This window comes from Mastomys coucha, unplaced genomic scaffold (genome assembly GCF_008632895.1).
Source record: "Mastomys coucha isolate ucsf_1 unplaced genomic scaffold, UCSF_Mcou_1 pScaffold16, whole genome shotgun sequence".
Lineage (NCBI taxonomy): Eukaryota > Metazoa > Chordata > Mammalia > Rodentia > Muridae > Mastomys > Mastomys coucha.
In genome coordinates this window covers 38,197,043-38,212,659 of record NW_022196898.1, presented here as the reverse complement: position 1 = coordinate 38,212,659, position 15,617 = coordinate 38,197,043, and the positions used below count along the sequence as shown (strand labels likewise).

General features: G+C 54.2%; 1 protein-coding gene across 2 annotated transcripts; it reads left to right on the top strand.

The window, feature by feature from the left end:
- Positions 1-4,904: 4,904 nt before the first annotated feature.
- Positions 4,905-14,073, top strand: Efna3 (ephrin A3). 2 transcript variants are annotated; one of them, XM_031374490.1, is made up of 5 exons: positions 4,905-5,144; positions 11,191-11,480; positions 11,808-11,873; positions 12,060-12,137; positions 12,383-14,073. In XM_031374490.1, exons 1-5 carry the CDS (start codon positions 5,017-5,019, stop codon positions 12,511-12,513), a joined length of 693 nt encoding a protein of 230 aa, XP_031230350.1. In that variant the 5' UTR covers positions 4,905-5,016; the 3' UTR covers positions 12,514-14,073. The 2 variants fall into 2 exon arrangements, with proteins under 2 accessions (XP_031230350.1, XP_031230351.1); XM_031374491.1 differs by lacking the exon at positions 12,060-12,137.
- Positions 14,074-15,617: the final 1,544 nt, after the last annotated feature.

Here is a 15,617-nt window from a genome sequence, read left to right as displayed (position 1 = left end):
TTTCATGTCAGGAGCTGTCGGCTGCCGCTCCCGCTCACATCAGGCCCGAGCTTCCCTCTCACAGGCTCCTTGTTTATTTGTTTAATGAATTATTTATCCAGCCCCCTCCCCTTGCAGCCATCCCCTCCCCCAGGCCCTAGCCTCCATGATTTATTGAACTAAGCTCAGCTCTGTGGTTGCTACTCCATGTCCTGGGAGCTGCCTTGGGCTACACAGCCTGTGTGCTCCCTGCACCCTAGACCTGCTCAGCTTCCTGATTCCTTGGCCCCCCAGGGGTGGAGAGAATACAGTACCGCGTCAGAATTTGGGAGAATCTGAGCTCAGTGTTCTTAGGAAGGTCATGGCACCCAGTCCCAGGGCCAGTGGGGCCCGAGGTACAGAGGACCAGCCCCATGGACAAAACCCTAGCTTCACAGACAGCAGGTTAGTTAGAGTCAGGCCTAATGCTTCAGAGATCACACTGACGCCTGTGACCTACTTGACCTACTGTGGGAGATGAAACCAGGAACTGATTTTATTAGTAGCAGACAGCTTGATCATTATTATTACTTTGAAACAGAGTCTCATCTAGCCTAGGTTGGCCTCAAACTCATTTTGTAGCTGAAGATGATCTTGATCCTCCTTGCCTCTACCTCTACTATACCTGACCTATTTTTAAAAATTTAGACTGGGGTAGTGGTGCTCACCTTTAATCCCGGCATCTGGAGGCAGAGGCAGGTGGATCCCTATGAGTTGGAAGCCAGCTTGGTCTACAAAGCAAGTTCCAGGACAGCCAAAGCTACAGAGAGAAACCCTTTCTTTCTTCCTTCCTTCCTTCCTTCCTTTCTTTCTTTCTTTCTTTCTTTCTTTCTTTCTTTCTTTCTTTCTTTCAGGATTTATTTTATTTATTTTATGTGTATGAGTACACTGTAGCTGTACAGATGGCCGTGAGCCATCATGTGTGTGGCTGCTGGGAATTGAACTCAGGACCTCTGCCTGCCCCGCTCGCTCTAGCCCCACTTGCTCTGGCCCCAACACACCAGAAGAAGGCATCAGATCTCATTACAGGTGGTTGTAAGCCACCATGTGGTTGCTGGGATCCGAATTTAGGACCTTCAGAAAAGAAGTCAGTGCTCTTAGCCGCTGAGCCATCTCGCCAGCCCCGAGAAACCCTTTCTTGAAACAATAAACAAAAAGATTGATTATGTTGGTACAGGACTTTAACCCTGCGGCCAAGAGGTTGAGGCAAGTGGATCTCTGAGAGGTCAAGGCCAGCCTGGTCAACATAGGGAGTCCTAGGACAGTCAGGACTACATAGTGAGACCCTGTCTCAAACAAACAAACAAAACCCCTTACTTTATAATTTTATGTGTATGGGTGTTTTGCCTGCATGTATGCCTATGCACCATGTGCATGTCTCGTGCCTAAAGAGGCCAGAAGAGGGGGTAGGATCTCATGGAACTGGAATTACAACTGGTTGTAAGCTGCCATATGGGTGCTGGGAATCGAACCCAGGTCCTTTGCAAGGGTAAAAAGAGTTCTTACCTACCGAGCCATCTCTTCAGCCCCCAAGTACACTTTTAAAGAATGAAACAAAAAACTGCTCTAAGGACATGTTCTCTGCAGCAGTGGTCAGTATTGCTTTGTGTTCCATGTCACAGTCGGCAGTGCTGAGGATGTGTGTGCACATGCATGCTGGCTGGCAGCACCAAAGAGATAGCCTATTCCTACTGCGGGTCAGTCAAGAGAAACTGCAGTCACAGATATAAAGGCCCACCCCTACTGATAGAGGAGGACGCCTGCCACCCATCAGGTCCTAGGCGTAAAGAGAAGCTCATCCCATTCACAGAGAGATGGAGTCCTTCAAGAATCCCAGTCCCAGCCAGGCATGGTGGCTCACACCTTTAATCCCAGCACTGGAGGCAGAGGCAAGTGTTTGAGGGTAACCTGGTCTAAATAATGAGTTCCAGGACTGCCAACAATACATAGAGAGCCCCTGTCTCAAATAAGTAAAACAGTAAATAATACGTAAATTAATAAATACACAAACTCCTAGTCACCTCGAGGCCTTTGAACACGCTGTAGCTGGAGGTGCACATATTGCATGATCTGTACACAGAACTTCCACATACCCTTGTGAAGTTTGTACTTGGCACACACAAGAAAAAGTTACAACACAGGGCAAGAAGAAGCTGGCATTAGCTCACTTACTAAGATGAAGAGACGCAGAAGCCCACTTCCCACCAAAGAAAGTGGCACATTTGTTTCTGTGCAAAGTACCACTTGCCAAGAGCTCACTCTAGAGACAGAATCTTCACAGAGGGGCCTAAATCTGTCAGCCAACACGTCCATGGAAGAAGCCTGGATACTAGAGGATCAGGCCCCACAGACCCAGGCCCCACAGAATGTTCAAAGTCAGATTGTGGCCAGAGAAAAGAAAGATGGTCTTAAACCTCGGGTTATACAAAGAGGGTCCCAGGTTCAAGGGTAGCAGCTCCCTTTTTAAAAACTATTTATAATTATGTGTAGACCCCTTGTGTGTGTGTGTGTGTGTATGCGCATTCGCATGTGCACATGTGAGTATGTGAACACAGGTACCTTTTGAGGGTATAAGATCCACTGGAGCTGGAGTTACAGGCAGTTGTGAGCCATCTGGTGTGGGTCTGGGAACTGAACTGGGTCGTGTAGAAGAATAGCAAATGCCCTTAAACTGTGAGCCACCTCTCCCGCTATGAAGCTCTTTAAATGATTATTGGATAGAGAGGGTAGAGTACAACATTCTAAAGAAAAATGTCTGGGTTTTAGAGTATGGGGCCCAAATCACACAAATCTTTAAAGCCAGGTTTGACCATTTGTTTATTTTTCCAGTTATGGGGATTGAACCTAACATAAGTACATTCCCAGTTGGGAGCCCAGATTCTAGAAATGGGAACCTAAGGTTTCCAAGAACGGAATTCAAAGTTCTAGACCAATCCAGCACCCTGCACACCTATGCATACGGACAGGCTCTCTCTGGTTACTCTGCCTTAAAGAGAGAAGCTTATTTCTCTGAAGCAAAGGTATGGCACCTAGGGGCTGGGACTGGAACTCCGGGGAGTAGACAGCATTATTTGGGCGAAGCAAATCTCTTTGGGAATGAAGAGAACTGTTTGCAAAGTCCCTCATTCCCATCTCAAAGGGCCTCATTTATTTTCTGGCTCCCAAGAAGAGAGAAGAAATCTCCCAGGAGAGGAGAGGTACCCCAAGAGAACAGCACCCACTCTTGCCTAGCAGCAGGGAGGCATGGCACCTACTGTGCATGCAGTGCCCTTCCCCCAAACACAATACCAAGGCAGGCATGTGGTCAGGACCCTGTACTGCCAAAGGTAAACTGATGGAGGTGCTGCTGTCTGTCCTTCCTCTTGAAGCACAAGTCAGCAATGTGCCTGCCTCCCTAGGCACAGGTGCTGTGGGCTCGAAAAACCCAGTCAGGCCCAGCTCTGCTTTGCCCCCCAGTCTGGGCTTCTGGGAAAGAGACAAGATAAGGGGTGAATGCCTACTAGATCTGTATTCTGGATTCCCCAACAAAGAGGGTGGTATAGGTCAAGAACTCGGGAGGAGATTGTGTTCATATACTTCAGTGTCTCTGTCTATAGGTCTACGTTTCTACCAACTTCTTCTCTATAGGCACCTTGTGTGCCTATATTGGACTGGGTGTCAAGTGTCCATGGTTCCTGCTTCCGAATATGTATACCTTTATTTTTTTTCTCCCACCGCTGTGCTTCATGCATGTCATCTTTTTTTTTTGTTGTTTTTGTTTGTTTGGTTGATTTGGTTTTTTTGAGACAGGGTTTCTCTATATAGCCCTGGCTGTCCTGGAACTCACTCTGTGGACCAGGCTGGCCTCGAACTCAGAAATCCGCCTGCCTCTGCCTCCCAAGTGCTGGGATTAAAGGCGTGTGCCACCACCGCCCAGCCTGTGTGCATGTCATCTTTGTGTCTATATGTCGCTAGGAAGACAACTGCTGTGGCAAGTGCCGGAATATAAGGTGCCCTCTGTCCTTAGAGAAAGCATCTATGGAAGCAAGAATGAGCATGCCTAAGGACATCACTGAAGGAATCGGAGGCAGTAAGGGGCCCTTTGTGGGCTTGCCAAGAAGCCTGCTCCATTCCTGCTTGGCTCCAACTGGCTCCTGTCTCGACAACTCACCACGACTAATACCTTTGCCCTGGATTACCATAGAAGGCCTTTTTTTTTTTTTTTTTTTTTTTTTTTTTTTTTTTTTTGATACAGGGTCTCACTATGTAGCCCTGCCTGGCCTAGAACTTGTTACACAGACCTAGGTAGGTGTCCTCGAAGCAGAGATCCTGTCTCTGCTTCTAGAGTGCCAGGATTAAAGGAGTGTAGTACTGTGCCCAGCCCCCAGAAGGTGACCCTCATTGGGTTGAGCTGCTCTGCTTTGGCTTCAGGAGAAACAAGCCTTCACCCTCAGTTGAGGGCCTTTGGGCAGCCAGCTGTTAGCTCCTGGTACCACCTGAGGGCTTCCCCATCTTGTGTCCATTTAACTCCTTGAACACAGGGAAAGGGGATAGAGGAAGTGGAGGTCCAACTTCGTTCAGATATGGGTCTAGTATTGCTTATTCCAGACGTAGACTTTCGCTCAACAACCCCACACTCCATGGAGAAAGGTGTGGACCTTTATAAGATGTATGTCCAGGTCTTGGCTTCCAGATCCTTCTGTGAACTCCAGCCTGGGGGAGCTAAAGACGCAAGCCACTGCAGCAAATCACCTAGGAGAGAGGAGAGGCGCGTTGTTCCTAAAGGGGCTACACAGCATGGGTCGCCCACGCGCGGCGCGCTCTGGGCTCAAGTGAGGCGGAGCCCCGCGTGCGCGCGCCAGGGGCGGGGCTTCGGGGGCGCGCCCAGAAGGGCGGAGGGAAGAATTGTGGGCGTGACTAAGGTTGGGGGCTGGCAGCGGCGGCAGCAGGGAGCTGGGAAGCTGAGAAGCCGGGAGCGCGGGGCTCAGTCGGGGGGCGGCGGCGGCGGCGGCTCCGGGGATGGCGGCGGCTCCGCTGCTGCTGCTGCTGCTGCTCGTGCCCGTGCCGCTGCTGCCGCTGCTGGCCCAGGGGCCTGGGGGCGCGCTGGGAAACCGGCATGCGGTATACTGGAACAGCTCCAACCAGCAGTGAGTCGGGGACCCGGAGAACCCGTGCGTCCCGCGTCAGTGATGGGGGAGCTGGTGGGCCCGAGAAGTCCTAGGGGAACCTGGCAGCAGTCCTGGGAGACAGGCTTGGTACCGAGAGGCGAGGGAGAGGGGACGCACTACGTGGGCGTCTGTGAAACTCGGGGGTGTCTGAGAGAAGCTGTTGGGGCATAGTAAAGAGCGCTCTGGCCGTGCGCAGGAGGCTGTTGGGGGTCCCTAACCCCATCTTGGTTTCTCTCCACGCTCGCCTCTGGAATAGTGTTCTCTGTCCCGTAGTCTCCCCCACCATTCACGCTCTTTTTGGCTAGGTTGAAGTCAGTGAGTACCGGTGTGCTGGGGATAGGCCGCTGCATTTGGGAGCATGATGATGACCTGTTTTCAGCCTGAAACGTTGACGGGATTCTGCTTAGGACTCTTGGTTTTAAAAGTGGGGTTCGGCATTAAGGCAGGAACTCCGATTCGCCACCTCCTCAGGACGAAGGGTGTAATGGGTTGCTCTGGTTGTGTGAAAAAGCCCTGCTGGGGTGAGCCGGGGCAGGGTCGCGAAGTTGGGGGGCCCTGGGAACGCAGGGTACTGGTGAGAAGGGAGAAGGCAGAGATGTCGGCATGTCACACACACACACACACACACACACACACACACACACACACACTGAGTCTAGGGACGGCGTATGGCACTGAGTGTGAACGGGCGTGCGCGGCTGTCAGTGTGCGTGTGTCTGTGTGTGATTTGTGTGTCTGCGTCGGCGACCGTCTAGGGGTGGGAGCGGGCGGCGGGTCGGGGAGGGGGCTGCGGTCGGTGTCCGCGTGGTCAGTCTTGTCTGGGCTGGGGTGGCTCTTGGCGCCGCCGCGGTCTGGGCGGGTGTCAGGGCGGCCGTGTGGTTTCCTCCGGTGTGTGGCGCGGCGGCCCGGTGCCGGCTGCCGGACCGGGCCATCATTCTGCACAGTCCTTGCTGCCCTTGCCTTCTCCCTGCCGAGCTGTCGTGTGTATCACTCTGGCCACCTCAGTGTATTGGTAGGGGGATCCCTGGGGACACGGGGATCACTGTCACACCTGCCCGGGCGGTGGCGGCAGCTTTGCTTCTGACTCGCCGCCCTGGGGGCCGACTAGGGAACAAATGGTGAGACCCCAGGGGAGGGGACCTGAAGGGCCTCGACCACGACCCCCAACCTTCCGGGGGAGGGGCTCCTGCTTGCCGCTCCGCTCTTTGTTGTTTGGGGCTCTGCGCCTCCCCCTCTTTCTCCTCGCGCCCAGAGTGTCAGACTGGGGGTGGGGATGAGCTAATGACGCCCCCCTTTCGCTTCCCATGGAAACCTCGGGGGTGGGGTTGCAGCCCCTCCCCCCCGGAGCGGGACTCCATCCTCCCCGGGGGGCCCTGAGGGCTGACTATCCTGCTGAATCTATCTTGCTCATCCCTCCCACCCCCCAAGATTTACACGTCCGACCCCCGCCCCACTACAGTCTGGCACGAGCAGAGAGCTCGCAGGTGAGAGACCCTGGGTTCCCCCGCCACCCTTGGGGAACCCCACTGCTCGTAGCTTGCCAGAGCCTAGGGGGTGTGGAAATAGCCTTGAGGGGGAGCGTTGATCAGGTTCCCCTCCCCCGCATACACCTGGGCGCAGGTGAAAGCTCCGGGACGGGATGAGAGAGCCTGGTTCCCAGAACCTCCTTTTGCCCTCTCCACTCCGGTGTGGGCAGGGACCGACGGAGGTAGGAGTCGGCGCACACCGGACCAGGAGGCCGCTGCCGCCCCCGCCCCGCTTCCCGGGCCTTTGTTGCCGCTGCGCCCGGGCTCCCCGGCTCTCTCACTGCGGCATCCGCGGCCCCATAAATCGTGAGAGCGACGTGCTCCAGAGCCGGGAGTGGAGAGGGCCGAGGAGCTGGGGGCGGGGCCGGGCTGAGCCACAGGCTCCCAGGCCCCCCCATAGTCACGTGATCTAGACTCCGAGCTCCCACCTCCCATCACGTGTAGAGGGTCTCTGCCCCTTGGGGTCACGTGGGGAGGGTCTGCGACCCCGCCTCTTGGGGTCACGTGGGAGGGTGCTGGTGGGACACGTGCAATTGCCTCCTTTGACAGACCTGCAGTAGCCTCCTCCGACAGACCTGGGGTGGGTGGCTCAGTCCTGGCTACCTAGCCATCACCCCTTCCCCCATTCAGCCCCTCGAGTTAGTCCCTGGGAAGAAGCGAGACCTTTTCCTAACCTGGCCCAGAAACTAGGACGCGGTGGGAACATCTTTATTGGAGAGAGTGATGAGAATGTGAAGCCGGGGGTCTCCTGAGTCGGGGACTGTGTGGGGGCGGAGTTGAAGGCCAAACGTGTCTATTCCCCTTACCAGCGCCTCATTTCTGCGAACTAAGACGAAGGTGTTGGTACTCTCCTCAAGAGCATCTTTTTCTGGTGACCTCCCTACCTAGCTAGGAAACATTGCTGTTACTGATCACTTTCATTCACACATTCATTCAACAAATATTTATTGAGACCTCTACTACGCCCGTGGTGGTCTGTTTTCGTCTGCTCGCCAGTGTGTCCAGATTTCTCTTCCGCGCTGTCTCCTCTGCTGTGGGCCTCTCTGGATCCGATGCTGACTCTTGGCCGTTTTTTTTTTTTTTCCAAGTCTTGCTTGGTTCTCATTCATTTCCTCCCTCTCCCGATTTCTGGCTCTCTCTCTCTCTCTCTCTCTCTCTCTCTCTCTCTTTCTCTCTCTCTCTCTCTCTTTCTGTGCCTCCCTCCCTTTCCCCTTTCGGGCGAATCCGTCTGTGTTCGCCTCCCCCTCTGTATATGGCATAGTCTTTCCATCTCTGTGTGTCTCGCTTTCGGCGGGTCCTCGCTTTTCTCCGCCGCTGCAGATCAATAAACCTCCGTCGCCGCTGCTGTCGCTACTGTCGCAGGGTCGAGGGGCGGGGGTGACCGGCGCGCTGCTTCCCCTCCAGGCCGGAGCTGGCGGGGCGCGGGGGTGTCAGCGTGCAAGCGCCGCCCTGGGAGCGTTCCCGCCGCCGCCGCTGCCCACCCCCACCCCCCCAGCCTTGGCGCGCGGACTCCACGCCGCGCACACGTGGTCGGGCCTCGCCTGCTGGAGCGGGCGGCGCGCAGCCTCGGGGGCGCGCACTAGAGGGGAAGAACCTAGTCTCTGCATTTTTCTCCACTTTCTTAACTCTACATCTTGGCTTCTAAAGCCGAGGATGGGGGTTTAACAAGTTCAGAATCTCTTGGGAGCCTTTCCCTTCTCCCGGGTCTTGTTAGACACCCTGTTTACCTGCCCCTAATTGCCCCAGGGGGAGACGTTTGCTCCTTCTCCGCTCCCCCACCTCGCGTACTGTCCCCCGCGGACCCTGAAAGCTGAAGGCTGAGTTCCGCGGGCCTAGGAAGCAGGGGCGCTGTTGATGTGAGAAGAGTCAGGATGCACCCGGGTGGGACGAAGTAAACCCTATCTATAGGAGAGCGGTGAGGACGCCTTTCTGCGGAGAAGTGAGAGGGAACCGGGGGAAGGCGAAATGGAGGGAAGAAGGGAAACTCCCTGAAGGAGCAGGGCACATAGTCCCCAGATGCTGGTCCACCCCACGCTGAGCGCAGGAAGGGGGGTAACCCTGGAGGCGTGGTTAGCAGCTGGGGCCTAGGTGCACCTCCCTGCACTGCTAGGCTAAGTAGGATGACAGAATCAATTAAAGAGGCTGTGCCTAACAGACAGGTCGGGTCTCCTAGGAGTTATGGTTTGGGATTCCTGGCACCTGGCCTTCTGCTCTCTCCACCAGAAACCAACTGGATATAGCTAACTCGCTGGCAGGTTAGAACCACATAGCCAGGTTGGGGAGGGGGTGTATTTCTGGGGCTTTTCTACCATCAATCCCAGAGATAGATAAGAGGTGGCTTCTTTTCATGTTGCCGTCACACAGCAACCACTATTTACACCCAGCTCACCCTCTTGAGGAAACTGAGGCACCACCTGTAGGAACATTTCTGGAGTTGGTTTAAAATCCACTTAATGGGATGTATGGTTGGAAGGATGCCGCAGCTGCAGGGAGGAGCTGCTTCAAAACCAAACCTGATACATGGGTGAGGCCAAGGGAACAAGGCCCCAGGGTAACTGTGGGGCTGCCCCTAGGCCCGGCACCTTGTGCTGGCTAGCTGGTGGCCCCCTCCCCAGGCCCTTAGGGAAAGAACAGGAGCCAGTGGTTTGGGATGGACACACAATGCATGGGTGGTGCCTGGGAGCAGCCAGGCCTTGTCTAACCCGTTTTCCTGCTCCCAGCGCCCCGTCGAGACTCCTGCCCACCTGAGTGCCAGGGACAGGGAGGGGCCCGAGTGACCCATCACTCCCATGGGAACCAAGTGGGACTGGTGGCATTCCTGATGACTCAAGAAGGCTGTGCCCGTTCTTACTAGAGAGTCCAAACACCAGCTGTTACCCATCTGCCTCGTTGCTAGTCTTAGGGACCGGGCAACACAAGTACAGCCAACGACGTTGGGTAATGACAGGGAGGACCCTCAAGGCCTCATCTCGAGAAGAGGCCTCCAAGATCATTTCCCTGATGTGTCTAATTATTGTTTGTCAAACAAGGTACTGCTTGGTGACCTGGGGAGCCAGTTCTTTTCCTCAGTGAATTCTCAGAGCCTAGGGACCCCAATGGTTTAACATTTTACCCAGTGGCCCATGCTTCCCTGTGTCCACTATAGTTCCATAGCACTACCAACATATGTGTAGACTTGCCTTAAAGAAGTTAAAAAAGGCCGGGCAGTGGTGGTGCATACCTTTAATCCCAGCACTTGGGAGGCAGAAGCAGGCAGATTTCTGAGTTCGAGGCCAGCCTGGTCTACAGAGTGAGTTCCAGGACAGCCAGGGCTACACAGAGAAACCCTGTCTCAAAAATACCCCCCCCCCAAAAAAGGAAGTTAAAAAAGACCTCTACCCACCCCTCCACACGTGTGCATTGAGCTGCCTCTGACATCCCTACACCATTCTGGGTCACCACGAAGGATGTTCAGAGCAACACTTAGATGGATCTGACTGTCAGGCAGGTGAGGGTTCCGGGGCATCCAGATCTGCTGCTCTGTCCCAGAGACTCATCTGGAATGTGGCAGACATAGTCATCGTGTCTAGGCCATGTGCTCTTGTTACTCTCTACCTAGCATCATCCTGGGGGTGGGGGGTGGGGGGGGACAGTGGCCTCTAGGTGAAGAAAGGTGTGGAATGAAGCAGAAGTCGTGGCACGATGACAGGTGGAGCCTGACCCTGAGCTCTTCAGCTCCCTGGTCTGTGTCAGATGCACAAAGGTAGAGGTCTCATCATGAAGGAGATACAGGGCGAACCCCTAAAATGGTTGGGGGCCAGCAAAAACTGGCATACACTCAGCACACATGCAATCTAGCTTCGCTGAGCGTCTGCCGGCTATGAGTGGGTGGTGGACATTTTTGTGTTTGTGCCATAGAGCTTGTGCATGCATGTGCATGAAGCCGCCATACATGTGTGTACGAGGGCAAGTCCTGTCGGACTGGCCTGGAGGGTGGACCTGCAGGAGCAAGAAGGCATTCTGGGAGAAGCACTAGAGAGAGCTTCACCCCACCCTTCCCTTCCATTTAGTCCCTCCTTTAGCTTGATGAGTTGTGGGGAATGGACTGAGGAGATCCGGGCCTGGGGTCTGGGAGTCGTTGGGGCCTGTGCTGTTTCTGTGGCAACCAGAGCTTCTTTCCTAGGCCCCTCTCCCTCTCCTCGCTTCCTTAGGAGGTAGGCCGGGCTTCCTTGTGCCTTTGCTACCCTCTGGTGGCCATCAGGAGAAGGACAGGCCAAAAAGGAGAGGACACAGGGGACTGGCACACTAGACCGTGGGTGCAGAAATGGGCTGAGAAAAGATTGTAGGAAAAGCCAAGAGAGCGGGGGACTGAAGTCTTATGATATATATGTAAGTGTGTATACATAAATACACACACACATACATGTATATAATGTTCTAATGAGGCTTACGGGGTGTTGACACGGAAAAAGCCTTGGAGCATTGGGGTTTCTTCTCTGACCCACTTCATTTGTCCACAGCCTGCGGCGAGAGGGCTACACCGTGCAGGTGAACGTGAACGACTATCTGGATATTTACTGTCCGCACTACAACAGCTCAGGGCCTGGCGGCGGGGCGGAGCAGTACGTGCTGTACATGGTGAACCTGAGCGGCTACCGCACCTGCAACGCCAGCCAAGGCTCCAAGCGCTGGGAATGCAACCGGCAGCACGCCTCGCACAGCCCCATCAAGTTCTCCGAGAAGTTCCAGCGTTACAGCGCCTTCTCGCTGGGCTATGAATTCCATGCCGGCCAAGAATACTACTACATCTGTGAGTGCCGGGTCCTCGGTCTTCTGAATGACAGGGTGGGGTCCCGGGGATCCCCGGCTAGCCGGTGTTAGTGGTCACCAGGGATAGGATTCAGGGTTTCAGCTCTGAGAAGTTGTGAGGCTGCGGGGGGTGGGGGTGGGGTGGCAGTCCCAAATTTGGGCCGCAGAGCATTTCTGTTGGGATGGGATGGTGACCAATGTCCAAAGAAAGGTTGGAGCGGTTACTCAGGGACACAGCCGAATACGGGCAATTAGGAGGAGGATGAGAGTCTAGGCCGCAAGGGCACCCGAGTGAGTGACAGCAACTCAGGCCCAGTCTCCTCCGCAGCCACGCCCACTCACAACCTCCACTGGAAGTGTCTGAGGATGAAGGTGTTCGTCTGCTGCGCCTCCAGTGAGTAGCGTCGGTTTCCAACAATGTCCGCATCCTTGCCTCCCTGCTTTGGGGCTCCCTTGGCTTCCTGGAGATGGGGGGCGGAGGGCACAGGCGACCGGGATAGCTCCCCAGCTGTAGCAGGGGGAGGGGGTCCTGGCCCTGACTTTCCCCTCCTCTCTCCCCACCCGCACCCCCACCCCGCAGCATCGCACTCCGGGGAGAAGCCGGTCCCCACTCTCCCCCAGTTCACCATGGGCCCCAATGTGAAGATCAACGTGTTGGGTGAGTCTGCGCAGCGCCCTCTGGTGGCCACTGCTGGAATCGCAGCCCCCTACCCAGTGCCTGCTCCTCCCCCTCCTTCCCCCGCACCCCCGCATGCCTTCCCTTGGGACACGAGCCCTTCCTGCCCCTCCCCCGTGGGTGGTCCCATCTCTGGCTCCACTGCTGCTGCTGCCGCCGCCGCCGCGTGCCCCCCGCCCCAGCGCACAGCCCAGCCCTTACCAGTCTGCCTATTTATCTTTCCACAGAAGACTTTGAGGGAGAGAATCCCCAGGTGCCCAAGCTTGAGAAGAGCATCAGTGGGACCAGCCCCAAGCGGGAACACCTGCCTCTGGCCGTGGGCATCGCCTTCTTCCTCATGACGCTCTTGGCCTCCTAGCTCTGCCCCTTCCTATGACAGAGAGAGGTGGGGCAGGGCTGAGAAGGAGCAGGGAGCCAGCTGTGGGGCCTACATCCTTCTTCCCATGGTTGGGGGTGGGGTCTGCACTGTACATCTATCTGTGCCTGCCCTCTTTGCCCACACTCTCTAGGACAGGCACCGGAGTGGATCAGGCACAGGGACAGCCACAGGTCCCAGGTGGCCTGTGGCTTTGGTAATGTTTGGTACCAAACCTGGGGGCTATAAAGGAAGTACTCAGGACTCCCTGGCCCCTGGTACCTTTTACTGACCCTTGGTGCCCTCCTTCTTTGTCCCCCAAGAGGCAAATATGCTCCAGAGAGAACAAATGAAGCATGGGAGGTGCCCCCTGTCACTCTCCTCTGGGGCAGAACATGGGGAGGGGACTAGATGGGTGAGGGGTGGAGCCTCAGGCTGCCCCTTCCCCGGTTTACAGCAATAAGCATGTCCTCCTCCCTCCACTCCCACGTAGAGGACTGTGGTTTGGATTGAATCCAAGTTTACAAAAAGACACCCCTGGGGGGAGCAGGCAGTGGACAGGGGTGGGCATTGGGGTGCCAGACAGGCATGTACAGACTCTATATCTCTATATATAATGTACAGACAGAGTCCCTTCCCCTTCTTAACCTTGACCTTTCTTGACTTCCCCTTCCATACTCAGACCCCTTCCCTCACCAGGTTAGGCCCCCCCTGGGGACCCCCTGGCCCCTCTTTTGTCTTCTGTGAAGACAGGACCTATGCAACGCACAGACACTTTTGGAGACCGTAACAACAATGCCCCCTCCCTTCCAGCCCTGAGCCGGGAACCAACTCCCAGGACCTTGCCCTGCCCACCCTACGTGGTCCCCACCCATCCTGGGCCTTTTTCAAGTGCTTTGGCTGTGACTTTCATACTCTGCTCTTAGTCTAAAAAAAAAAAAAAAATAAACTGGAGATAAAAATACCTGAGTGTGTGTGGTTTCAAGGGGCCATGTCCCTCGGCTTCACTGGCTGAACCAACCTTGTAGGGCTCAGGTCCTTGGGTGAGCAGGCATTCCAGGTTAGAGACCTTGGAGTGCCTGACTCTGGGGTCCAACTCTGTGTGGAGAGAGGGATAGAGCTTCAGGTTGAACCTGGGTGACTTTGGGCAGGTTCCTTAACCTTTCTAGGCTCGGGCTTCCCACAGGGAAAGTGGCATGGGGACCCATTTCCCAGGCCCTGTATACTCGAGTTAAGGCCTGAGCTCTATGCTGTAGTCCGAAGCTTTTGGCTGGGTCCAAGGATTTCAGGAGATTTGTGAACCTAGATAGGAAAAAAAAATTACATCGTTATTTTCACTCACCTGTGACAAATTTAACATTCCCTTATCTACTTGGGCAACAGGCCACAGTAGCATAAACAGTACGTGTGACTTTGTAGCCAACAGAAGTCCCAGATGTTTTCAGATCTGCTTTATATCTCAGAATATCAATTATGTGTCACTACTTTGAAATGATCATAGTTGTTAGAGTTTACTTGTTTTTAACATGTTAATAAAGAAACATATATATTACATACCAAAAATGTAAATGTCTGTTAACTGTGTTTCAATATATAGCTGGGTTTTGTGACACTTTGAGGTTTTATTCATTTGAAAACATGCTCCCTGCTGGGGCCTGGGCTCCACATAACCACAGCACTGTGTCAGGAGAGCATGTGTGGGACCATCAAAGAAGGGTTTCAGGATCCAGAGAGGTGGCCTTCTCACCACTCACGGGACCTTATCCCACCCTGCTTCTCTTACCGGCACTGAGGACAGGCTAAATCCTAGGTAAGCATCTCTCCTATGTGCTTCTCCTATGTGGCTGTCAGTTGCACTGTGACAGCCCTAGCCAAGTATAGTGGTACATACCTGTAGTCTGGGCATTCAGTGGAGCTGAGGCAGGAGGACTGCTGGAAGTTCAAGGACAGACTAGGCTCCAGAGTGAGACCCTATCTGAGAGTGTTTTTGCTGTCACCTAACAGGTGCTTGGATTGGAGGGCAGGCAGGGAAAGAACCCAGGGCAGACGGTAGACCAGTCTGACATCACTGTACCAAAAGACAGGAAAGGCTGGCTCTAGTTTTCCACGCTCGTGGTCGATACTCGGGGAACACCTGCCAAGAGCCGGGTACTGGTGGGACAAGGAGGACATTGTGCTTTCAGATAGGACAATTTCCAGGTGTGGTCTGTACACCTGTAATCCTGGTGCTTGGGAGACTGAGGTAAGAAGAGTTCAAGGATAGTGTGGGCTACATATGATTTGTCAAAACACAACCAGGGCCAGGGTGGCTCCATGGTAAATCACTTGTTATGAAGCCACATAAGCCAGGAGAGAACTGTCAGTTTCTACATGTACTCAGTGTGTGTGTGTGTGTGTGTGTGTGTGTGTGTGCATGTGCACCTGTGTTAAAGTTAACACTTCAACAACTGTTAAAGTTCTTGTGCTGGCTGGTTTTATGTCAACTGGACACAAGCTGTCATCTGAGAGGAAGGAACCCCAACTGAGAAAATGCCCCCATAAGATCCAGCTGTAGTAAAGCCTGCAAGGCATTTTTTAAATTAGTGATTGGTGGGGAAGGGTCCAGCCCATTGTGAGTGGTGCCCGCCCTGGGCTGGTAGTTTTGGGTTCTGTAAGAAAGCAGACTGAGCAAGCCATGATAAGCAGCACCCCTCCATGGCCTCTGCATCAGCTCTTGCCTCCAGGTTCCTGCCCTGGTTGAGCTCCAGTCCTGACGTCTTTCAATGATGGACAATGATGTGGAACCATAAACCAAAATAAACCCTTTTCTCCCCAACTTGCATTTTTGTGTGTTTGTTTCTGGAGGCAGGTTTTTTTTTTCATAGCCTTGGCTGTCCTAGAACTTGTGCTGTAGACCAGGCTGGCCTCAAACTCAGAGATCTACATGCCTCTGCTTCCCAAGAGCTTAAAGCAAGGGATTAAGGACATGGGCCACCCAGATTTGTGTGTGTGTGTGGTGTCAACTTGCTTTTGTTTGTTTGTTTGTTTGTTTGTTTTTGTTTTTTGTTTTTTCGAGACAGGGTTTCTCTGTATAGCCCTGGCTGTTCTGGAACTCACTCTGTAGACCA